Here is a 27,679-nt window from a genome sequence, read left to right on the forward strand (position 1 = left end):
GTGGTGGTGGTGGTGGTGGTGGTGGTAAATTTGCTTAAGATTATAAACTTCAAGTTTTAAAAATCTAATTTTTTAAATTTTTAAATTTTTTAAATTATTATTTTTAAATTTTATTTTTAATTGTTGTTTACTTGTTGGTTAATTTAATTACTTTGTATAATTTATTTGTTTGAAATTCATTTTAATTAGTTTGCTTTTAATTTCTTTGTTGTACGCCGTTTAAAATAAAAGACTAACACTAGCGTGTACTAGAAAGTGTCATTGTGTATAACATCCATTTAACCACAGCTGTTACTTATTAGTGACAGCTTGTACTTATCGATCCGCCCGGGATCCTCCCCGGCGCTCCCCGTGGTTGCTTAATAGCGGGCTCACTGAAGCGATCACAACAGGTAATTAATCGAAGCCATTAAGTCCCTCTCCGCGTTAAGTGTGGCGACAGCTGGTGCTGTAATTAGTCACGGCTCTCGGCTTTTTTCATTAGACTACAGCTGTACATGAACTATGTTCACATTTCGTACGCCCGGTCATTCTTTGATCAAATTAAAAAATTTTGTTTCCACATGTCCTGCGAACCGTCCCTTGCTATGTATGAAAGATTAATGGTTGTAACTATTCGCTTATAGCGAGGGTCAGCGAAAACAAAAATATATTTAAGGGTCGGAATTTTCTTTCAACCACCGTTAAGTCAGGTTTTGAGACGAAACGAAGTCTCGGTAGGTTCGTGTTTTTTAATGGGCGACAGGGCGACTTGGTGCGTTGGTACGTAGGTATGCGGGGGTAGACATGTTTTTTTACAAGTCTGGAAAAGTAATTAAGTTTTTTATGACCGTTCCGATTTTCTTTTGATCTAACCACCATTTGACCACCCTGAGCCAGATAAATTCAACAATTGTCGCAGCGGGGTTTATTTTAAGTGCACCCCGTGCACGCTTGTTTACATTTTAAAAGACGTGTCGCGTGTCTTCCCCTTACGGCTTCCCTAATAGAGAAACGAGAGGAAAGACAACTGTTCTAAAATTAGAACAGCCTTGTCTACAGACACGAGTATCGTCCCTTGTGAAAAAATTCGCGTCAGAATCCTTAACTAAACAGTCAATTTCTTTAAAAAGTTAAAAAATAATTTAGGAAGACAAGGGTTAACAAAATATATATCTTAGTCTTGCAGCAGATTACCTTCCCATGTTCGCTTTAGTATTACAGTTTTCATCAATCTTCTTTTTGACTTGAACTTCTTTAATTTTTAAGAAAGTTTACTTATACATAATACATTACGTCTAATGACAATTTTTTATTTTTTTATTTTTACCACTCAATGTATTTTCTTTTTCTATATCTTACATTGTCATCTTAATTTTTTGATCACCTTAGGTGGTGGTAAGGTGGTAAGGTGGTGGTAAGGTGGTGGTAAGGTGGTGGTAAATTTGCTTAAGATTATAAACTTCAAGTTTTAAAAATCAACAACGTTAAAGTACGTCGTCAAAAAAGACAATGAACCTAGAAGGAAGACGAATATATATCTTAGTCTTGCAGCAGCTTACCTTCCCATGTTCACTTTAGTATTACAGTTTTCATCAAACTTCTTTTTGACTTGAACTTCGTTAATTTTTAAGAAAGTTTACTTATACATAATACATTACGTCTAAGGACAATTTTTTATTTTTACCACTCAATGTATTTTCTTTTTCTATATCTTACATTGTCATCTTAATTTTTGATCACCTTAGTAAAAATTTGCTTAAGATTATAAACTTCAAGTTTTAAAAAACAACAACGTTATAGTACGTCGTGTCAAATGACACACCGTTTAAAATGTCTACATTTAAAGTTCACCAAAATAATGACGTAAAAACTAAATATGATATGACGTTAGCATACATATCATTCAATCTAATCACTCTAAAGTACAAATCAATAATTTTTATTGATTAAGGGGCTGGGTGAGTTATTTTTATTCGGGTGCCCAGGGAAGGTTTGGAGTTGGTTGGGACAGATTTTATACACGAGTCGGTGACGTTTTCACCGAGGCAGGGTTCGAATCTAGACCATGCATGTTTTGGAATTGTTAGGGAGAGTTAAACTAAGGTCGGTGAAGTTTTCACCGAGGTTGGTTTTGAACTCGGAACATGCATGTTTTGGAATCGGTAGGTGTAGAGTCCATACTAGGGTCGGGGAGTTTTGCTAACACTGAGCCAGGTTGCAAAGTTGGCACATGCATGTTTAGGAATTGATGGTAGCCGAGTTCATACTAGTGTCGGTGAAGGTTGGTTTTGATCTCGGAACATGTATGTTTTGAAATTGTTGGTAACCGAGTTCATACTAGGGTCAGGGGAGTTTTTGTTAACACCGAGGCAGGTTGCAAAGTTGGTACATGCATGTTTAGGAATTGTTGGTAGCCGAGTTCATACTAGTGTCGGTGAAGGTTGGTTTTGAACTCGGAGCATGCATGTTTTGAAATTGTTGGTAACCGAGTTCAGACTAGGGACGGGGGTGTTTTCACCGAGGCAGGTTACAAAGTTCGTATATGCATCATTGGAATTGTTAGGTAGAGTTAAACTAAGGTCGGTGAAGTTTTCACCGAGGTAGGTTACAAAGTTGGTACATGGATGTTTAGGAATTGATGGCAGTCGAGTTCATACTAGGGTCGGGGAATTTTGTTAGCACTGAGGCAGGTTGGAAAGTTGTTACATGCATGTTTGGGAATTGTTGGTAGCCGAGTTCATACTAGTGTCGGTGAAGGTTGGTTTTGAACTCGGAACATGCATGTTTTGGAATCGGTAGGTGTAGAGTCCATACTAAGGTCGGTGAAGTTTTCACCGATGGTGGTTTCAAAGTTAGTACAGGCATGTTTTGGAAGTGTTAGGGGCCGAGTTCATAGTAGTGTCGGTGAAGGTTGGTTTTGAACTCGGAACATGCATGTTTTGAAATTGTTGGTAACCGAGTTCATACTAGGGACGGGGGCGAGGGCGGCGGACAAAATTGTCGATGTAGGTAGGGTGCAAGAGATATTCAACGAGGAGTGGTGTCTACAAGTTATGTATCCCAGTCTGTTGGAGTGGTTTCTAGGGGGTTGTGATATTAGTTGAATAAATATTTGTCTGTAGGATTGTCATACAGCCTTTGTCTCTTAAATGGAATAGGTATAGTGCGGGTAGTAGTAGTAGTACGGTCTGTTTATCTAACGGTTGGTATTGAGGTTAGTGTGATGACGCAAGGTTGGATGGGAGAAGGGGAACGGGGTTGCGGACAAAGGGAAGGGGAAGGGCGAATAGTGATAAAAATAACTCACCCAGCCCCTTAATCAATAAAAATTATTGATTTGTACTTTAGAGTGATTAGATTGAATGATATGTATGCTAACGTCATATCATATTTAGTTTTTACGTCATTATTTTGGTGAACTTTAAATGTAGACATTTTAAACGGTGTGTCATTTGACACGACGTACTATAACGTTGTTGTTTTTTAAAACTTGAAGTTTATAATCTTAAGCAAATTTTTACTAAGGTGATCAAAAATTAAGATGACAATGTAAGATATAGAAAAAGAAAATACATTGAGTGGTAAAAATAAAAAATTGTCCTTAGACGTAATGTATTATGTATAAGTAAACTTTCTTAAAAATTAACGAAGTTCAAGTCAAAAAGAAGTTTGATGAAAACTGTAATACTAAAGTGAACATGGGAAGGTAAGCTGCTGCAAGACTAAGATATATATTCGTCTTCCTTCTAGGTTCATTGTCTTTTTTGACGACGTACTATAACGTTGTTGATTTTTAAAACTTGAAGTTTATAATCTTAAGCAAATTTACCACCACCTTACCACCACCTTACCACCTTACCACCACCTAAGGTGATCAAAAAATTAAGATGACAATGTAAGATATAGAAAAAGAAAATACATTGAGTGGTAAAAATAAAAAAATAAAAAATTGTCATTAGACGTAATGTATTATGTATAAGTAAACTTTCTTAAAAATTAAAGAAGTTCAAGTCAAAAAGAAGATTGATGAAAACTGTAATACTAAAGCGAACATGGGAAGGTAATCTGCTGCAAGACTAAGATATATATTTTGTTAACCCTTGTCTTCCTAAATTATTTTTTAACTTTTTAAAGAAATTGACTGTTTAGTTAAGGATTCTGACGCGAATTTTTTCACAAGGGACGATACTCGTGTCTGTAGACAAGGCTGTTCTAATTTTAGAACAGTTGTCTTTCCTCTCGTTTCTCTATTAGGGAAGCCGTAAGGGGAAGACACGCGACACGTCTTTTAAAATGTAAACAAGCGTGCACGGGGTGCACTTAAAATAAACCCCGCTGCGACAATTGTTAAATTTATCTGGCTCAGGGTGGTCAAATGGTGGTTAGATCAAAAGAAAATCGGAACGGTCATAAAAAACTTAATTACTTTTCCAGACTTGTAAAAAACATGTCTACCCCCGCATACCTACGTACCAACGCACCAAGTCGCCCTGTCGCCCATTAAAAAACACGAACCTACCGAGACTTCGTTTCGTCTCAAAACCTGACTTAACGGTGGTTGAAAGAAAATTCCGACCCTTAAATATATTTTTGTTTTCGCTGACCCTCGCTATAAGCGAATAGTTACAACCATTAATCTTTCATACATAGCAAGGGACGGTTCGCAGGACATGTGGAAACAAAATTTTTTAATTTGATCAAAGAATGACCGGGCGTACGAAATGTGAACATAGTTCATGTACAGCTGTAGTCTAATGAAAAAAGCCGAGAGCCGTGACTAATTACAGCACCAGCTGTCGCCACACTTAACGCGGAGAGGGACTTAATGGCTTCGATTAATTACCTGTTGTGATCGCTTCAGTGAGCCCGCTATTAAGCAACCACGGGGAGCGCCGGGGAGGATCCCGGGCGGATCGATAAGTACAAGCTGTCACTAATAAGTAACAGCTGTGGTTAAATGGATGTTATACACAATGACACTTTCTAGTACACGCTAGTGTTAGTCTTTTATTTTAAACGGCGTACAACAAAGAAATTAAAAGCAAACTAATTAAAATGAATTTCAAACAAATAAATTATACAAAGTAATTAAATTAACCAACAAGTAAACAACAATTAAAAATAAAATTTAAAAATAATAATTTAAAAAATTTAAAAATTTAAAAAATTAGATTTTTAAAACTTGAAGTTTATAATCTTAAGCAAATTTACCACCACCACCACCACCACCACCACCACCACCACCCGCTTGGTAACATCTGTCGCCACACTTAACGCTGGTTTTGCGTTAATTATCATGACCCGTCAAATCGTCAAAACTCGGTGAAGCATAACAAAATTTAATTAGGTGGGACATCATGCTGTGATGGCCCGTGGGTGGGATCAATATAAAACCCATTAATCACTACGAGGCGCGTGTCATGGTAACAGGTGTTCCCACACTTAACGCTGGCTTTGTGGTTAACCACTTAGCTCTTTCAATTAAACGCGGAACCCCTGCTGTGATCGGGTCGGCGAACAACGCATAAAATCGGTGAAGCATAACCAATTTAATTATATGGGACAACATTTGATGGCCCAGCGGCTGCGATCGATACAATACCCATTAAAAACGCTCAGCGCGTGTCAACAAAGGATCCCGGCTCGATAAGTAACAGATGTTACATGTCTGGTTAAAGGCTGGTATACAAAGACTGTTCTAGTACATGATAGTGTTAGTCTTTTATTTAAAACATACATACAACCAAATAAACAAACCAACAAATTAAACAACAAAGAAAAGAAATATATCAAATAAATAAATTAAACAAAAGTAATTAAAATCAAATTACGTAACTAGTTAATAATAATTTAACTAATTATAAAATAAAATAAAATTAAAAATAAACAAAATAAAAATAATTAAAAAGTAAACAAATAATCAAATTACGTAACTCGTCAATAAAAATTACAAAACAAAATAAACAAATAAACAAATAATCAAATTACGTAACTAGATACAAAATAAATAAAAATCAAATTAATTAAACTTATTAAAAATAAAATTACGTAACTAGATACAAAATAAAAATAATTAACAAATACAAAATAAATAAAAAATCGAATTAATTAAACTTATTAAAAATAAACAAACAAAACACAAACAAAGTAATTAAAATCAAATTAATTAAAAAACAATAAAATTACGTAACTAGGTCAAAAATTAATTAAAATTTAAAAAACTCATTAAAACTAATTAAAAAACGCATTAAATTTACGTAACTAGGTCAATGATTACGTCATAATGTTACTAATTACGTCACAAGGTCACCGGTGGTGACCTACTGACCTACTCCCCATCCTGCTCACCCACCCTAGGGTGGGTGAGTATTTTACTATATCTCGTTGTACATCCTGCTCACCCACCCTCACCCACCTGCTCACCCAGGTGGGTGAGTATTTTACTATATCTCATTGTACATCCTGCTCACCCACCCTCACCCAGGTGGGTGAGTATTTTACTATATGTCGGTGTACCTCCTGCTCACCCAGGGAGTATTTTACTATATCTCGTTGTCCCAGGCTGCGGCAGGCTGCGCCTGGAGGGTGAGTATTTTGTTATATGTCATTGTCCCTGCGGCTCACCCAGGCAGGGAGTATTTTCCTATATAGCCTTTGTTCCTGCTCCTGCTCCTGCTCCTGCTCACCCAGCGCCTGCGCCTGCGGATACGACCCAAAAGTGACCTAATATACTACTCTTCAACCCATCAAATCGATACCCACCCTCAACTCATCAAATCGATACACTCAACTCATCAAATCGATACCTTCAACTCATGAAATCGATACCCACCTTTAACTCATCAGCTTCGATATAACCACTGTGGTCAGCGTCGTACTTCCGCCATGTCTGCAATAATCGCAAGAATTTATGGTCAGATTTCTTTAGTGTCAAATCTAGTTATGGTCAGATTTTTTTTGGTGTCAAATCTAGTTATGGTCAGATATTTTTAGTGTCAAATCTAGATATGGTCAGATTTTTAAAGTGTCAAATCTAGTTATGGTCAGATTTTTAAAGTGTCAAATCTAGTTTTAAATGTGCTAAATGCGCTCTATTGAAATACACTTCATACAACACTGCCAGTATGAATAGATGTGTGTCGTGTTAAATTTAAAACATTCAAATCTACCTCATCTCGAGCATACCCAGGGTGCCGAGGATAAAGATTAAACCCGGATTAGATGTATCACGTGATGATGTCTTAAAAAAATAGAAACAGATTACCAAGATCTACCTGGTCGTGAATAACGGGATATTGTTGATCCAGTACCCACTACAGTATGTCCGTGATCTAAAAATACATGTGACCTACATTTGGACATAGACTATGACCCGCCCTGTCAGAGTGACATTTGACCCACCCAGTCAGATTTACCAATGACACACCGTGTTGAAGTGACATATGAGCCATCTGGATGACATGTACTACGATTATACATGTTAGACTGAGCTATGTTTATCACTACCTTTTTTAAAATGACCCATGACCCCCAGAGCTATGGCGACCTACGACCCAGCATGACAAGTCGTGCTATAGTGACCTAAGACCCATCTTTTAATAGTAACGTACGACCCACCGTACTATAATGACATACGAACAACTCTGTTATAGTGAACCAGCGTGCTATGGTGACCTTTGACCCATCATTTTATAGTGACCTTTTACCCAGGGTGCTAGAGTGACCTATAAACCAAAGTGCTATAGTCACCTATGATCCAGCTCGCTATAGTGATCTTTGACTCATAGTGACCTATAAACCAACGTACTATAGTGACCTATGAACCAGGGTTCTATGGTAACCTTTGACCCAGGGTGCTATAGTGACCTATGAATCAACGTACTATAGTGACCTATCAACCAAAGTGCTATAAAGACCTATGACCCAGTGTTCTATGATGACCTTTGACCCACCTTCATGAACTCCACACTGGACTCCAGCGGATGTTCTCGACGAAACAGCAGCAGAAAATTTTCCTCCATCGGCAACAGCTGGGCGAGCTGGGGGAACACAACGGGGGTGGGGTAGGTGGAGTAGAGTTGTATTACATGAGCCGGGTAGGTGGAGTAGAGTTGTATTACATGAGCCGGGTAGGTGGAGTAGAGTTTTGGCATTTTAACATGACAGGTGGAGTAGAGTTTTATAACCAGGTTAGCTGGAGACTGGATAGATGATGACTACCATATAATGTCAGCAACGCTTATTAGTAACGATGCGTGTACCATTTTAATTAAAGGCAATAATAGCATATATGCTATGAGTCGCCTGCTTATTTTGCTAATTTGAAAAAAAATCTATTTTAAGTTTTTATAACATTTAACTCGATCCAGTAGATCAATATTCTGAGTTTTTAAATTTGAATATAATTCTACCGCTCGGTATGTGTATGTGTGTTTTAAGTAAATTTGCTGATCTGGCATAATGTGATGTATTGCAGGACAAGTATAACAGGAGCATATTTCAAAATGCCACCAAGCATGACATACCCTCCCCACTAATCACCCATGCGAGACGGCAAACAATTACTGTTCTACGTTGCACATCTAAAAAAAAACGCCGTCTTTCGTTTGTCGTTATCAAATTAAAACCATTACAATTGATCGCTGAGTATCTGTTTTTTAAATGGATTTTTTTCCTCCTCATTGCAAAATAGATGTCATCATTGCAAAGGGCGGCTACTCCAGACACATCTTCGATGGTCGGGTTAATTTTGTAAATGGTTTTTTGTTGTTCTCATTTAGAGTGATGTCCCTTTGGCAGCAGAATAGTAGTCAAGGGAAAAAACTCCTGATCTGTTGAGTGAACTCATCAATACAAATCAATTTTAGCCGGCCGTGCCGTGGAATTTGTTTCATTTTGTCCACACAATTATCGCCCTTTTCAAGTCTGTGTCTTGCGATGGCGCCAGACGAACGTTGATTGGCAAATGGTAATTAAGTTTCGTAATTTAAAGAAAACAATGGCTGGGACGAGTTATGTTGCCACGTCGAATACCTCGCCAAGATCTAGAGTGCACTAATTAGGTACTTAAAGTTGACAATCGATGCTGTCGTGTTTTTATTTTACTGGCAGGTTTCAGTGGCCGTTGAAATTATTTTCTAAATACATGAATTCTCTATACTCATTAGGAGTGACAGAATAAAATGTCTGCAGACAAAGAGTCAACCTTTTATATTATGTACTTGAGTTGCCTTTTTTTGGATATATTTTGAAACATTTTACTTGCGTTTTGTTGTGACTGTAAAAATTAACGAAGAAAACGAGTCAACTATGAGTACGGCTTACGCTTCTATGTTTTTACTCAACCGCATTAAACAAGTCGTACAATGTAGCCACAAAGGAGTGATGATGATGATGATGACAATGTAGTATACATCAATTTTTATTATTACAAATCCAGTAGGCTTCGTGAATATACTACATTTTCTCATTCTTTAGGCTATCCCTTATCAACCCCACCCCACTCTTTCAACAAAACGGGAGTAGACTATTAGTGAGAGCCCATTACATCAACAACAGAGTCCGTCTAGTTGTTAGTAGAAAAATGTGTTAGTGTCGAATGTACACTGATCTAAAATTAATATTTAACGCAAATGTTGTGTATCACTAGCGTTGCCTGCTTTATAACGGCGACTGTAGATTCTATATGTAGGCATACTTTTCACACTTACACTTACACATTTGTTTTAATACGTAGACTTACACATTTCGCGATGTACAGACCTGTATGGTACGTGACACAGACAAACACATAAATACAACTACAAATCAGAAGTTTAAAAAAAATTGATTATATTATAACAAAGTAGATCTACGCTAATTAGTTGGCGATATACTGACAATATCAAAATAAATGAGACAGCCGTAAAAATAATAGTGTCTTCTTCATCGACTAGCACCCGTATTAATGTAACAATAGGCACGCCACTGTAACAAGGGACATCAGCCTGTGTAACAATAGACTGCGCCCCTGTAACAATGGTACAGAGCGTGCGTGACAAAGGACGAGAGCCCGTGTTACAATGGACTCATCAAATTTACACTGGACAACCAATGACCCACAGGGGCGGTAATACAAAGAGAGGGCAGACACCGTGTCAAGTACCTTTTGACTGCTGCCCAGTAGTGTGCGGGTGTGTGGGTGTGTGGGGGAGGGCGTGAAGAGGAAGTAAAATACTTTTTATTGATTGATTGGTGTCAGCTGGGGATAGATAATTAGGCCATATTTTTAATAATGCACTGCCTTTATTCATCTTTTCTGCGAGTTCTTTTGACCAGTGTCCGACTCTACCATACATAGCCGTGTGTTCTGTTGTTGGTAGTCTGGCATTATCAGGTACAGTGCCAGGAATAAGAGACTTAAGAGAATTAATGTCGTCACACATTTGGTCGACATTTTGAACCAACCCCCTCTCATCCTGCCGAATCATCAAAGATCAACACAAAAAGTTACACTCCCCCCCCCCCCTCTTGTAAAAGGACTTCCATCTATATCGTTCTGAACCCCTTCTCCCCACACTTAGCTATGTTCATAACTTTCAAACTGATTTCTTTGTATAATATGTACGGAGTTGAGTGAGAAATGTTTATATTCTCAAAAAAGTGTCTAAACATTCAAAAAATTAAAAATTCAGTTTTTAAAATATACAGCCTACGTTTTAAGATGGCAAAAATGCTTTGATGGGTACCAGACTAGTGGTAAGGAAACAAAGGTGGCTGGGCATAGTGCTGACCACACTATCCCTCATATGTAGAGGTCACTGAAACAGATGAACTCTACTTCATCTGCTCCATGTGATGTGGACGCGAAACGGGAAAGAAGATGATAAAAAGTGTGGGGTTACACCTCTCTTACCTTATATCCACATCGTCACACCGTAAAAAAAGTCAGATCCACAAAACTCTCTCATACCCGACATACAGTTACATATCAATGTGTAACTGCTACACCACAACCTTAACAGTTACATATACATGTGCATCTGTTACATCAAAACAATTACACTTACATATCAATGTGCAACTCTTACACCGACCAGCACCTTGTTTTTTATCGAATGAGCAGTGCACAACACGCCCACTCTTATCTCAGTGACAAGCACCCATAAAATTCAGATTCTCCTGTTGACTACTCACTCTGTCATGCACGCACATAATTCACTTTTCCTGTTGACAACTCACCAGTTCAAACACCCCCGTGTCACGAGTCTCTGCTCACCAGCCGCGCGTCATGGCCAAATATCACGTGATAATAATTAATGGCCGTCACTTGCCCAACATGTTTTCAATGAAATTAACATTCAACTAATTACGCTGGTTAACTGTGTGAAGATGGGAACTATTTCCTCAGGAATCAATACAGCGTAAAGGTCGTTAAAATAGACAATTACATGCACGTGAATGTACTCACACTGATACAAGAACACGCGCATGATGACGTTTAAGAAAGTCACGACATGACGGTAAACGTTTTCTTCCGTAAATTCTGTTTTTTGTATGTTAATTTGTTTCTTTGCTTAATTTTAATTTTAGTTAGGTGGATATTGTATGATTTAATATTTCCTTCCTAATATTTTGTTTTATTTCGGTATCGAGATTCACAGATTAAATAACATGTACGGAAAAACTTCAACCATAAGTGACTCTCAAGATACACAACTTTATATTTGATACAAACTTGTATTCGCTTAAACTCTGTATCAAATCACAACATATCCCGTGATCCATTGATATTTAAAATAATTTGCCCTATATGTGCTGGCGACTGTAGACCAACTTACATCGGTCACTGCTCTGGTCAAAGTTTAACAAAACAAAACCCACTAGTTAGGTTTAAGTTTTTTATCCCGTCTAGTTAAAAAATTAGGTGAATTCAACAGTTAGTCGCCATCTTCTCTGTAAACACGAATCTGACATTTCTAAACAGTGTAACTTGACGAACACGACGTTCCGACACTTCAGGCCCTCGGATAGAGTTTCGTGGTTACATTTAAATTATTTTAATGTCTGGATGATTAGTGATGATGAATAACCATGTTAATTAGGAAAATTAACACCGTTAGAAAGAAAGATGATCTGCGTGGTTTGATAGAATGAGAAATTATGTTTTCAAATTCTTCAAGGTGCTCATTAGTGATGTAAGATGTCGTGATGTTCAAAAATAGGCTCAACAAAGTGGCATAAGTCTAGACAGTATGTTCTTAGGCTGAGCAATATGTCTAGGCACTATGTTCTTAGGCTGAGCAATATGTCATATGTGTAGACAGTATGTTCTTGGGCTGAGCAATATATCTAGAGAGTATGTTCTTAGACCGAGCAATATGTCAATATGTCATATGTCATATGTTCTTAGCTTAAAATCAGTCTGTTCTCAAGTTAGTGAAGCTGTTGTAACGCAAGCTGTATGGTGATCTGAAGTTCTGTATGTGATGTTGTGACGCTATTTGTATAATGTAGTGTTAGCTTTGACGCTAAATGCACACAAATAACTAACTTTTAAATCAACCGATTGTCAACCATAAAAACAATTATTTATCCGAAATGCCTAAGTGTTTTATTCGTTTCGTCCTCTGTAATAATTGCTCTCCTCCATATGTGTTGATTATGTTACTCTATCAACCAGACAAAAAAAGTCAGGCAAATATTCCAAGCCCCATACAACAGTGTACGTTCTGATCTGTAGTATAAGCCTACGTTAAAAAAATATCGTAGAAAACGAATAGAGATCTGAGACTTGGCTTGTACGTGGAATCGATCAGTTGGCTGGCTTTTGAACCACGTGATGAATCCCGCGATCACGTGATGTGGATACGTGGCACTCGTTGGATGGTGCAAAAGGCGATACGGACGCTGAGTGTAGGCAGACTTTTTAAAAAAAAAAATTCCTTTTCCAGCTTTATCGGCTGTCAGAATTTTTTTTTTTTAAATTTACAATCCCAATATTTTTTTAAAAAAAGAAATTCGTCTTGTCAGATAAATATGTTAGAATAAGTTATGTCCACAGGGATTATTTATAGTGAGTCACCGACAGAAGGTATCGTCTTTAGCAGCAGGAGTCATGACGCCTAATCAGAGTCAGAAAGTGTAGCAGCCTGCATGTAATTGACGCTACTTTGGCTGACTCAAGAGTTTAAGTCATCGAGAGGAGATTCAACTACCACGTCATGATGTCGCTTATTTCATCGCACTAGGTCCATTTTACTGTAGCTACAAGATGCTGTTTGCAATAATTCGGCCTTTTCCACTTTTTAAAATATATTTTCCATGATGCCACTGCTCACTCCGCTGTATAAATTAGACGCGTGTATCTCATATGTGATGTTTTATAATGCATGAAAACCACTACTGCTACATTGTTAATGTTTGTTTCAATTGTAAGCCTTTGTAACTGAACCCTTAAACTAAATAGCTTTGTCGTTACTACAGAAATACAATGTCTTGCTCTATGAGGACTAATAGTTAACCGACATTTTCAATTGATTTTTTTCTCCGCTTATTTCAAGAGATTTCTGCCTTCGTTTGTTCAACTGTTGAGTTTTGTTTTTAAATCCTTTCCCAGCGTTTGTGTACAACACAACATTCAAGTTTTTAAAGTGATTTTCCAACGTGTGTGTACCATTCAACATCCAGATATTTAAAGTCATTTCCCAACGCTTGTGTACTTCTCAACATCCAAGTATTCACGTAAAAACATAGATACTCATACATTTAAACCCCAAACACAGCTACACATATTTAAGCCCCTGAATGCACATCAAACCTAGTTTCACACGGTAAAGCCCCTGAACGTACCTCAAACCCATGTACACACGTAAAGCCCCTGAATGTACCTAAAACAAGTTTCACATAGTTAAGCACCTAAATGTACCTCAAACTCATCTTCCAATGGTAGAGACCCTGAATGTACCCCAAACCAATCTACACATGGTAAAGTCCCTGAACGTATCTCAGTCATAGATCCACATAGTTAAGCCCCTGAATGCACCTCAAACCCATCTACACACGGTAAAGCCTCTGAACGTACCTCAGTCATAGCTCCACATAGTTAAGCCCCTGAATGTACCTCAAACCCATCTATACATGGTAAAGCCCCTGAACGTACCTCAAACCCATCTACACGGTAGAGCCCCTGAACGTACCTCAGCAATGTCGATCTTGCCATCCTTGTTCTCGTCAAAGGCACTGAGTATCGACGCCTTGGCCTCTTTGAGTGCCGCCTGCGAGACGACCTGTCAAGATAGAACCAGAACAAAATGTTAGTACATCTGTCATGTACACAAAATGTTAGCACAGCTGTGATGTACACAAAATGTTAGCACAACTGTCATGTACACACATGTTAGTACAGCTGTTATGTACACAAATGTTAGCACAGCTATCATGTACACAAATGTTAGCACAGCTGTTATGTACACAAATGTTAGTACAGCTATCATGTACACAAATGTTAGCACAGCTGTGATGTACACAAAATGTTAGCACAGCTGTCATGTACACAAATGTTAGTACAGCTATCATGTACACAAATGTTAGCACAGCTGTGATGTACACAAAATGTTAGTACAGCTGTCATGTACACATATAACATCTGTAAAACCGATGTCATCTAACGGTTCATGTGACTAAATGAGTGTGAAAACATACGTGTACAACTGTTAAAACATACGTGTACAACTGTTAAAACATACGTGTACAACTGTTAAAACATACGTGTACAACTGTTAAAACATACGTGTACAACTGTTAAAACATACGTGTACAACTGTTACATCCTTGTAAAACCAGTTGGTTAATAAAGCGAAGCTGTTAATTCAAATTAGAAAACGTATTTTGTACGTAAAGAAAACTATCCCCCAATTTAGGGAAAATCATACCCTAGTCACCAGTATACAAAAGTACTGATTCTTACTGTTTCAATCATAAGACTAAGTTTGTGCCCATTATGTACACCACATTTCATCGATTACATATAATAAAATAAAATGAGGACACCCCTTCCCCACCAATGAACCACCTTACACAGACACCATAGGTACCCTACTGAATACCCCAACAAAAAATCACCTACCATCTACTTAAAGTCATGTTTTGACCCAGATTTCAATTTTGTAAAACCTTAATTAGTCTAGATCAAACTAACCCAGAATAATCTATATATATAATTCTCTTCTTCGAGCCGTTAGAAAACAAGCTGCAAACGCTCTCCCTACCTCCCCACCCCTACATGGTTTTAGTGAGCTGTGTTCACTCTAAATGTTTACAAGCAGAGCCAACGATTTTAAACGTAGGGGGGGGGGGGGGGAGGAGGGGGGGGGAGGGAAGGAAGGGGGGGGGGTTATGGTCCTTAACGAGCTACTTATAGTGTTTTAAAGAAATATTTTCAGTGTCAGCGTTGGTACTGTCGAATTCACAAATTATGAATTATTGAAAATTAGAAACAACTAAATAGCGGCGTATGTTATGCCGCGGTCCGGCTCGTAATTAAGTAAAAAAGACCCTTCACTCAACCTGTCAAAATTTGAAAACGCCAATTAGTTCCCCCCCCCCCCTCCCCGTGCCTACCATTACAGTCCTACCCTAACGTCCCCGTACCTACATTGATTCTAAACTTAGAATCAACCCTCTAAGTCTCTAATTAATGTAGCCATAACGGGAAAATAAAGTTACATTCAAGTAGCATCACTAATGGCTTCCCGACTACTGAGTTCTTCTCAGTGGGTGTTGGTAAACATTGAACTATTGAGGAAGTGGAGGGTAGTGAAGAGGGGGTTGGTATCACAATGTTGTTGGCATTAATGTATGGACGGATGTCTTTTATCAATGTCAAAAAATAAAATCTGGTGTGGCTTTTTTTTAATTACGGGGTTCGCGATAATTCCTTGAAGTCTCGTGCACAGCGTGTTGAGTGTCTTAAATTAGGGCATACACGTGATTTTGATTAATTAACTTTTTCTTGTTAATTTAATTTTTTTTATAATTTATATTCGATTGCAATGTAAAAATGAATGATTTATTAATGGAATTAAAAAAAAAACCGCCGTGGTAATTATTTCAGTTAAATAAATGAAAAATAAATCTATGGCTCATCATGCACATTTCTGCAGTATTAAAAATTCTCTTAAATTAAGCATGCATGGGGGTAAGTGTATAATTAATTAGCTGAGATTGGTTTGTTTATTTTAAGTGAATAATTACAGGGAGGCAACAGCGGAAGTCTGTACAGGGTTATCGAACTTACGCTGGCTGCGATTCAATAAGTTAATATTTTTAACTTGGGTTGTTTATGTTGTGTTTGGTACAAAAGCCAGGATACCACATCAACCATAAAACACGACCACATTAGCAACCATCTTTACCCACACTAAGAACCAAATAGTACCACACCATCAACCACCTTCTACCACACCACCAACCACCCTCTACCACACCATCAACTACCCTCTACCACACCATCAACCAGCCTCTACCGCACCATCAACCACCCTCTACCGCACCATAAGCTACCCTCTACCACACCATCGACTACCCTCTACCACACCATCAACCACCCTCTACCACACCATTAACCACCCTCTACCACACCATCAATCACCCTCTACCATACAATCAACTACCCTCTACCACACCATCAACTACCCTCTACCACACCATCAACCAGCCTCTACCGCACCATCAACCACCCTCTACCGCACCATAAGCTACCCTCTACCACACCATCGACTACCCTCTACTACACCATCAACCACCCTCTACCACACCATTAACCACCCTCTACCACACCATCAATCACCCTCTACCATACAATCAACTACCCTCTACCACACCATCAGCCACCCTCTACCATACAATCAACTACCCTCTACCATACAATCAACTACCCTCTACCATACAATCAACTACCCTCTACCATACCATCAACTACCCTCTACCACACCATCTACCATACCATCAACTACCCTCTACCACACCATCTACCATACCATCAACTACCATCTACCACACCATCAACCAGCCTCTACCACTACAACAACGACGATTAACGTGAATTGCTAAACATGGTGTGCATGTGTAGACGGAGCGTATACCTATCCCTTCAGCCCTGCAGTTTATTAACGTCTAGTTTCAACCATCGAGTCCCGTCACTTTTAGCTTGCTACCACATTTCATAACACGGCTTAAATTCAGTTTTAAACCAGGATAATGACATAAGTAAATATCGACACAAAATTTGAATAATGTTAGGTCTATAACACACACACACCATAAAGTGGCGCTGTCGACGTCACAGATCCCAATTTAAAGCAATTAGCCTATTTTATAACAATTAAGATGTCACATTTTAATTGTGTTTGCACTGCTTTAAAGCATCTAATTGTGTCATTTTAAAATATTTTTTCGAAAATATTTGTATTCATTAAATACAATGCGATTAAGAAAGCAAACAAACTACAAATTCTCATACTGCAAAAGACGGAATTTTCTTGAAGAAATCAATGACAGCCAAGCCGGCAATATGCCAGCAGAACATCTTTTCAAGAGTTCTAAACTCGTGGGCGGAACTTGAAAAAAAAATTCTGGTTTAACCTCGAATCGATAAAGCGCTTAAAATCTGAGATCTTTTAAAGATTTATGCCAGGAATTTTTTTTTAAAATCTGGCTTGCAGACTGTCATGTGATATTTCTGCTACTTTCTACATCCGCGAGATGAAATTGAATTGTATATGACTTATTTGATGTTGTTATTTAGACGTGAGCTCTATTTTCTCACAGTAATCACGTGCACCGACATGTGAGCAGACTAAACTACAGACGACACACACTTGCAGGTAGTACTCGCATATCGAGCAAGTTTATAAAATGGTTCTTCAATATAATTCGTTCTTTCCCTGATAGAGGACCATGGTTTGAGTAACCCACATTTCATGACAAACAATAATCTTACTCATCATACAAGAAACAGTTACTATTTGCACACTGAAAGCATAACACACGTTTTATCAACATCTTTAACTGCATCCATTCTTCTAGGGTTACTTATAGAGGGACATATATATGGACAGATTTCTATTAAAGGACGGCGGACTCTGGAGGGCTGTAGTTGGTTGCCCACGTTTCAGCCTTACAGAGAACTCTGCAACTCTAGCACCGCAAAGATCAATGTGGTCCAATAAATGTGGTCCAATAAATGTGGTCCAATAGATGTGGTCCAATAAATGTGGTCCAATAGATGTGCTTACATAATGTGGTCTTGTTCTATTGTTATCTAGTGCTTACATGAGTCTTGTTATAAGACTCTCATTATGTAAGCACTTGCTGACTTGAAAATAATGATAGCCCTTTGACAGGGGCAACGGGATAACTCTTTCAATAAGGGGCCGTAACTGATGATATTTGCACTTTGGGAGGTTTTGGCTTGCTCGTTGATGTTTGACCTTAGCTAAGGGTGCAGGGAAACGTTAATATCGTGGAACCGTTTGATACTGTGTACCATTTGTTGTGTGTTGTGGTTTTATAATGGTGGACAGTGGTACAGCTATCTGTTTGTATATTACATTTTTGTTGGTTTTGGTAAGTTTGGTAAGCGTGTGCCTCTTCCTAAATATTAGTAAAGTTATCCAATAGACAATATAGTGCCACACGCTTTTCTTTATAGTTATTTAAATAGTAGTGTATTATTATATCTATAAAAATATAATTTAGTTTCTAATTTGACGTTAACAAACGACGGATGAAAAGTGTTCCAGCTTAAATCAATCGAAAAACAAATTATATTGCATTAATATTTAAGCAGTGTGATCTAATACCTCGAAATAAATAAGCGTATCTTTAGTTTTATAGGTCGGTTTCTGTTTAATTGTTTCGTGTTACTAATAATTTATTTTAACGTACAACAAAATATGTGAGACATTTTAAGAATGATATAACGTTACACACTATATACTGCGTCATAAAAGGTATGTTTCAGGTATGTTTCAGGTATATTTCAGGTATGTTTCAGGTATGGTTCAGGTATGTTTCAGGTATGTTTTAGTTATGTTTCAGGTATGTTTCAGGTATCGTTCAGGTATGAACAACACGCTAACAAAAGTGAACTCATGCTCCTGAAGACCAACCTTATGTTTAAAAACCAACCAATGTCAACTACCACGAGATTATGGAGTCGCACACTACCTCTCTATATCGCTACTGACACAACAAAATACAGAAAATCAAAGACACTGACATCAAATTTTCTAAATTAACAACAGGCTAGTAAACGACATCCAGCCTAACTATTGAATATTTGGAATGGAATCGAACTTTGTTTTTATTAAACGTCAAAGACCAAATCGATTCAATCATTAATATTAGAAACATCAGGGAACACGTAGAGCCATAAACAAAAGCCAACCAGCATCAAAGGTCGTGTTAAACTTCTAAGTCCTGGCAATCAAATTATGAAATATGGTTGGTTTTAGGGGCAATATTTTTAATTCATTTAATATGGAAATTTACGTATGCTGTATTTATTCGTGTTGTTAGCATGTGTTTAAGCATTTTTAATGCAAATCAATATTTCACCATACAAACATGGCATCGATTTCGTTCAATTCGATCAATTAAAAATAACTCCATGTTATTTTGTTTTATGTATCTGATCCATACCGGCTTCCAACACACACCACATGTGGTATGTTCCTGTGGTTAGGGAATAATGTAGATCGACCAGTACAACAGACCGCTATTACTATCGAGTGTAACATTCCGGTTAAAATATAACTTTTGTAACTGACACTGGCAGTATCGATATCAATCATAATCTCGATCTCTGGGGTATCGATCCCCCAGCAACTGAGTGCCCCAGGCATTACCCCGCTAACTACAGTAGTCGTGTTGTTAATCTCGTTGGGGCCCACCCCGACCATCACTCTCACCTAGGTTGACGCCCCTGTATGTCAGAGCCACACTATCATCATCGTGTGGGGGCGGGCACAGAGCCACACTACCATCATCGTGTAGGGGCGGGCACAGAGCCACACTACCATCATCGTGTGGGGGCGGGCACCACGCCACACTACCACCATCGTGTAGGGGCGGGCACAGAGCCACACTACCACCATCGTGTAGGGGCGGGCACCACGCCACACTACCATCATCGTGTAGGGGCGGGCACAGAGCCACACTACCATCATTGTGTAGGGGCGGGCACAGAGCCACACTACCATCATCGTGTAGGGGCGGGCACAGAGCCACACTACCATCATTGTGTAGGGGCGGGCACAGAGCCACACTACCATCATTGTGTAGGGGCGGGCACAGAGCCACACTACCATCATCGTGTAGGGGCGGGCACAGAGCCACACTACCATCATTGTGTAGGGGCGGGCACAGAGCCACACTACCATCATTGTGTGGGAGCGGGCACAGAGCCACACTACAGAGCCACACTACCATCATTGTGTAGGGGAGGGCACAGAGCCACACTACCATCATTGTGTAGGGGAGGGCACAGAGCCACACTACCATCATCGTGTAGGGGCAGGCACAGAGCCACACTACCATCATCGTGTAGGGGCGGGCGCAGAGCCACACGTCCACATATAACTCCGTCATAAACCTGCTCACCCTGGTGCTAAGAACGGTACTTGAAACAAACGTGAGGTCGTTTCAACCGTCCCGTCACGCGCCATATATAGTCTAGTCACGTGATTAACACGTGCACTTGTCTGACCAATATCCTTAGGTATAAATCTTGCTGCTGAATACCAGTACGCCACTTCCAGAGTTTCTTCCAGGCATCTCTTCGGGTAAGGGGAAAGTCTACCCCCCTTCCCTGAACGAAATTGAATTTATATAGAAAACATATATTTTTACCCTGGAAAAAAAGATCTGGAAGAAAAAAAAACTGGTCATTTGCGGCTAGTGGAGCTTATAAATCTTCAACAGATCCTCACCCTAGCATACTGTATGTATAGCTTTATAAAAGAGACTTTCTAGAAAGTAGAATGATCCACACAATTGATTAAATTCATTATGTTTGACGGTGTTATCGAAATTAAATTAGTCTGTTCTAACGACCTGATCATTAGCAAAAACAAATTTAAATGAGCCAATATCAAGAATTTGGTTGCCATGGCAATGAAGACAGCGTATATCACAATAAATGGGTATATTTATAAACTTATTGACTTGTTTGTATTATAATTAATTTAAATAAGAGCTTAGTAGTAATTGGTAATCAAACAATGCGATAACAAATTCAAGTAGACTATACACAGTGTTTCTTCCAGAGGGGGAGGGGGGGGGCGGCTTTTGAAATTTTCAGGGGGGAGGACGACACACACTGTTAAAAGTATATATTTTCTATATAAATTCCATTTCGTTCGGGGGTGGTAGACTTTCTTCGCCCCCCCCCCCCCTTGCCGAAGAGATACCTGGAAGAAACTCTGATTATACGAAACAATTTCGGCGCTCATATTATGTTGAATTAGAGACTCAAGTATATTTTATGTGTAAAATCTGTAATACATTTTACCAGAATCCCTGGGGAAGCTGTCATCATGTTCCTATTACCATGACCCAGACATACACACATACACTTACAGCCAGACCAAACACGTCATGTGACGTCATTAACCCATATTATCCCAAGGTCTCAAATTTTTATAATTTTTTGATATGGTTTAGCTTTTGGGCACTGAATGAAGGAATGACTATGGATTTTTTTTAAAATCAATACTTTTTTAAATATCGATTTTTTAAAAAACGTCCCATAAATGGGACGCTAGCAACGAACGGCCCCATGTACATTTATTGAAAAATAAAATCATTTTTCACGAAATATGGCTAATCACGCGAAAATTAAGCTGTGTACTGATTTTGTATTGTTAGACCAATGATTTAATTGTTTAGGACAGCTAAAAATACTGATAATGATCAATTGGGTTAGCCATACCATGGTCTAAAATGCAGAAATTATCTTCAAAAGTCTAGTTTTCTTTCAATCTAGCATCCATCAAAGTGAACAACACTTGGAAATAAGTAAAGCTGTGACTAGTACATCTAATTATACACACATGATCACAAATATTGTTATTATTCATCAAAACTGTAATATAATTAAATATAAATAATTGATTTTTTTGGGGGGGCGTACTTGAAATTTTCAGGGGTGGGGACTTAAATTTCAGGGGAAGGGTGGACATTGGTAAAAATATGTTTTGTATATAAATTCCATTTTCTTCTGGGGGCAGAGCCCCCCCCCCCCTCCTCCGAAATGATGCCTGAAAGAAACTCTGCCCTTAGTGAATTTGCAAAAGATGTTCAGGTCCAGTCCCAGATGTCATCCAGCCATCTTCTCTTTTGTTACCCTCGCTATCCACCCCCCCCCCCCCCCACAGGCGTACATTATGACATCAGACATCTTATTTCTAGGGCACAGATCCGTCTCTGGGGGCTTGTATTGAGTGTTCATGGCTCTCATCCATGTATACACCTCACTATGCGAACAGCTCCCAATCTAACACCAGGAATCTCCTTAAAAAGTTAACAAAGTAAAACTGGTATCGGTAACCTTTGTTTGGAGGGGGATATTATTGGGGCATGACAACTGTACACAGCTAATTCACATTTCTGCTATATGTAACTTAAGCCCTCTTATATGAAGAGAGTTAACCAACCCCCATGACTGAATCATTTCACCTAAATCGTGGCCATTGTTATTATTCTGGTTTGTTATAATTTTAATATCACGCGCTAGTAAATTTACAGCAATACTAAATTAGTTTGTATTCAATGGTATTAAATACTTCAGTAAGTGTAATTGTGAAAACTTAAAAATAAAATTTAATTTTTTCAATATTTGCAATTTTCTAATACAATAATATATAAGAAAATATAGCTCAAGGTCATAATTAAATATCTATAAATACTACTTAACACCCCAAAGTCAACAGTTAACAAAGTCAACAATTGTTTCACCATAAATAACCGTTTAACATAAACATTTGCATCTTTGTTTCTCGCTAGTGTCCAATAAATGTGACGTTTGTGTAACAATCTGCATAAATATAGGTCAAGGTCATAATTAAATATCTATACATACTACTTAACACCCCAAATTCAGCAGTTAACAAAGTCAACAATTGTTTCACCATAAATAACCATTTAACATAAACATTTGCATCTTTGTTTCTCGCTAGTGTCCAATAAATGTGACGTTTGTGTAACAATCTACATGGGGCCATTCGTTGCTAGCGTCCCATAAGTGGGACGCTTGTTGTACACTTGATATAACGAAGTAGTAAAAAAAAAATGTTATTTTTAAATTTTTATCAGATAGAAATATGGTACTGCTACAAGTTTCAAATGTATTTTGCACTTAAAATGTTAATATTTTAGAAGATATGCATTATCCTGTGCGCATGTTTTCTTTTTTCCGCCATTTTGACAAGTCCTGCAAATCCGGAACTATAACATTTTTCTAAATTAAATTTTTTCACAAAACACACACACATTCAATAGTTTAGCCATTTTCAAATACAATGAAACATAATTTGTGTTTTAACTAGTATTTAATAAATTTTAGCAATTTTTTTACCAAGCGTCCCATAAGTGGGACGCTAGCAGAATATGGGTTAATGTAACAGGACTCTGAGTGTTGAAGCAGTTTGTTCACTCAGTAGGTCACAAACATTATTCAAGTTTTATATCATTTTGTTCTTTATTTTGTGTGAGTTAAAATTATTTTAAAGATGCCAACTCTCTAAAGGAGAATACTAATTTGGTTTTGTTAATTAAACTTACATGTGCTACATGGTATATGGAAAACTTGTAACGAAGCATTAACGGTAAGATAATTTTAACCCAGTCTTTAAACTCTAAACTCCTTGTAACAAGAATATAATTCTAAGCGACTTGTAACTTGAGTACAAACTCTAAGCTCCTTTTAACAAAACAACGAAACACTAAGCTCATATTTAAACATATATTCTAAGCTCCTTGTAAACAAGAATACCTACAACCTAAGCTCACTGTTGAAGAGAATAAAGCCTAGAATCAATAAAGTAAAATCTGGGTTCTATGTGAGAGAAAGTAGAAACTCTCGTAATCTGATTGACACTGACGACAAGATGGCGACAGTTGTGGGGATGACAAACATTGTCAAAGGCTATGGGTCAAACATTTTGATGACATTCTGACAAGACATTTGGTCTAACCGTAGTCTGAATGGTGAAGTTGAATGTTGTATTGTAAAGTTTAGTCCAAACCATCGTGAAGTTTAATGTTGTATTGTAAAGCTTAGTTCTAAGTATCGTGAAGTTGAATGCTGTATTGTAAAGCTTAGTTCTAGCTATCGTGAAGTTGAATGCTGTATTGTAAAGCTTAGTTCTAGCTATCGTGAAGTTGAATGCTGTATTGTAAAGCTTAGTTCTAAGTATCGTGAAGTTGAATGCTGTATTGTAAAGCTTAGTTCTAACTATCGTGAAGTTGAATGTTGTATAGCTTAGTTCTGACCATCGTTAAGTTTAATTTTTATATTGTAAAGCTTAGTTCTAACCATCGTCTGAATAGTGAAGTTGGATGTATTGTAAAGCAATAATCGCTCTGTACATTTTTCTTATTGCAATAAGTAAACTGTTCACTTACATCAACACAAACACATATCTTGACATCTGAATCTCACCGTACGCTACTGTCTACTAGAATCTACCAACATACCCTGCTAACAGGTAGCCCCCAGTCCTCCACCCTATAAGACACATTTCTCTCTGCATCACGTATTGTTAACGACTCATTAACTCGTACTACGTCCAACGCACTTAGATGGAGAACATCATTTTTATAACAAAACGATTATTGAAAAAAAAAATTTAAAAAGTCTTTCAAAACCTGATAATGTATTTAATGATTTAGACAAATTTTGTCAAAAGCAAATTTGAAATACATGAAGCTATATAAATTTAAGTGCTTTGCACTAAATCCATGCTGATTTGTGTAAGGAAACATCAATCTCGTATTGAAACGCAAATTATCAAATCTTTAGCTGTTAGGTCGCCGCCGAGTAAAAACAATTTTAAAGATTGTGTATACAGGCAAATTGTTCGATGATGTCTTTAACCTTTAGCCTACAATACAGATTTCATTTAATTTCAAAATGATCAATTCTGTCAATCATAAGGGACAAAGACGACGTGTACATCAACCATTATGTCAGGATTGATCCAGTATATTTGGACTAATGATGCCCGTCTGAGTAAGGCTCTGTAGCTTTAGTTTTGTGTTTGTCGACGTAATCTTCTGTCGTTCGTTAATCAATTAACTCGGTCACCTGACCTGGGATTGGGGACCACTGGAAAAAAAGTTGTTTTTAAAACCTTTTGGGAAATTTATTAAACGGTTGAAATATTAAGGTAGCGATTAAATTATTGACATTTTAAGAATTTTAGAAGTGTCAAACAAGTGTCAAATGAATTATATTTCCACTCAAAATAAGAGGCTACGCATTTGTCGCCGTGGTGTACAGTTTAAGTGCTCTATCTTCAAATTACAGGGATCAAACGTTTCACACAATGAAGGATCGATTATTAAACTGCTTTAGTAATTTTCTCTCAACGACATAATTGACGTCCTTTATTGATTGGGTAAGGTTGATAAATTAGGGACTGTATTATAAAACGGTCTGCTGACTGTCTCAGCGGTTTTTATTCTAGACAGCTTGACGTCATCATCTTACCACAGAAGTAACCGACCGGTAGAACAAATTGACCAGCCGAGGTGCGATAAAAGACATGCAGCACCAAATACTGGATAGGTTTCTAGTCAGTTGTCTCGTCCAAATGGTAATGTGTATTGGAGCCGCACCTTTACAAAATGACACAATGAGGGATGTGATTCACACCTCGTCAGATCAAAGTAGTGCGGGGACTATGCTTAAAAACAAAACATTTGAGTACCATGACAACGATGATATTTTTAAACTTGAGGGGAAAAGCGATGTCGTTACCACGGGTCATCACGATTACTCGAACCACAGTCAAGAATTTCCTGCTGCTATCGCAGGTTCCGATAACCAAGTGGACTTCTTGCGCTTATACAAATATTTCTTGTGGTACATGACAGTGATAGCTGACCCAATAACGGGAGTTCTTGGACTTGTAGGAAACACATTGAGCTGTATCATCATATACAGGTCAGGCCTGGACAAGTCCTCCAATATCTTGCTCTTTGTTTTAGGCCTCGCTGACTGTGTTTGTCTTATGGGTGCCATCAACATTGGGAATATTGTCAGCTATTTCCCTATGCGACTTCCTGATGGAATTAGCCAATGGGAATACCCGTTCGAGACGTCAAACGCCATCTATATAGTGTGTAATATATTTTTAACCTGTAACTACTACGGTATCGCTATGAGCGCGGCAGTGTGTACACTGATCACACTAGAGCGTGTGTTGGCCGTGTACCTCCCCCTCCACTTCAAGACCCTAGTCACCCCCACCAGAACATGGGTTGTCGTCACGGTCATTGCCCTCGTCTGGTTACCTGTTTACATTTATTTGGCAACATTGTATCAGCTTTCACCTTACTCGTCTACATCTTACATCTTTGGCATAACTGACTACAACACTTACTCAGTCATAGAAGTGTACGTTACCACCCCATTTGGAGGTTTTATTCCATTTTTTCTTGTTGTATTTGGATCAATTCTAATAGCAATCAGAGTAAGTATGGCAAGCCGTAAGCGTCAACAAATGCAAAACTCGTCAACAAAAGTCAAGAAATCTTCCTCACGAACAACCAGGACACTTCTGGCAGTCTGTGTTCTGTTCTCTGTCACCAAGTCCATCGGGACGGTCATCTGGTTTGTGCCGATTTACCGTGTCAGCTGGTATTTGTTTATTGTTGCTTTATTCTCCTCGCTATTTACCAGGTATATGCATTACGTCAACAGCTCCTGCAACTTTCTCATCTACGTCGCTTTCAACAAAAAATTCAGAAAAATGTTGCTGGAAATGTTGGGTCACAGAGGCAAAGCTTAGATTCTGTCTGTGTTGAATATTTTCTATACTACACAATGGAATAAAAAAAAGTTGAAATGCTAGAAAGTAGATGCCATCACATGCACAGAACCTGAAACACAACGGAAAGGTTTGAATGATCGTGTACCATTAGACTTGCCATTTTCACATATAACTGAACCTAAACATGGTTCCGTTCGATTTTCGAGTTCTTCTTATAACTGAGCGCAGACAAGATTGACAACCATTGACTATATAGAGTACTGTGTCAAACATACAAGGAAAATTTTTAAAAATTACAAATGATACCATTTTAAAGAAAACTTCCAGCAGGACAGAGAACTCTGGAGAGATGTAGTTGGTGGCCCATACTCCAACAGGACAGAGAACTGGAGAGCTGTAGTTGGTGGCCCATACTCCAGCAGGACAGAGAACTCTAGAGAGCTGTAGTTGGTGGCCCATACTCCAGCAGGACAGAGAACTGGAGAGCTGGAGTTGGTGGCCCATACTCCAACAGGACAGAGAACTGGAGAGCTGGAGTTGGTGACCCATACTCCAACAGGACAGAGAACTGGAGAGCTGGAGTTGGTAGCCCATACTCCAGCAGGACAGAGAACTCTAGAGAGCTGTAGTTGGTGGCCCATACTCCAGCAGGACAGAGA

The 27,679-nt window shown here is 38.2% G+C and overlaps 1 protein-coding gene across 4 annotated transcripts in view; it reads right to left on the reverse strand.

The window, feature by feature from the left end:
- LOC131937516 (calbindin-32) overlaps positions 1 to 27,679 on the reverse strand; it is a 188,162-nt gene that overhangs the window by 32,353 nt on the left and 128,130 nt on the right. For all 4 annotated transcript variants that reach the window (XM_059295010.1, XM_059295009.1, XM_059295007.1 and 1 more), the window contains exons 4-6: positions 14,160 to 14,249; positions 7,935 to 8,021; positions 6,815 to 6,871 (exon numbers count right to left, since the gene is read on the reverse strand). In XM_059295010.1, the coding sequence (XP_059150993.1) occupies positions 6,815 to 6,871; positions 7,935 to 8,021; positions 14,160 to 14,249 (234 nt within the window). The remainder of the gene's footprint in view (positions 1 to 6,814; positions 6,872 to 7,934; positions 8,022 to 14,159; positions 14,250 to 27,679) is intronic.

This window comes from Physella acuta, unplaced genomic scaffold, assembly GCF_028476545.2.
Source record: "Physella acuta isolate Inbredline_101_S28 unplaced genomic scaffold, ASM2847654v3 ptg000212l, whole genome shotgun sequence".
NCBI lineage: Eukaryota > Metazoa > Mollusca > Gastropoda > Physidae > Physella > Physella acuta.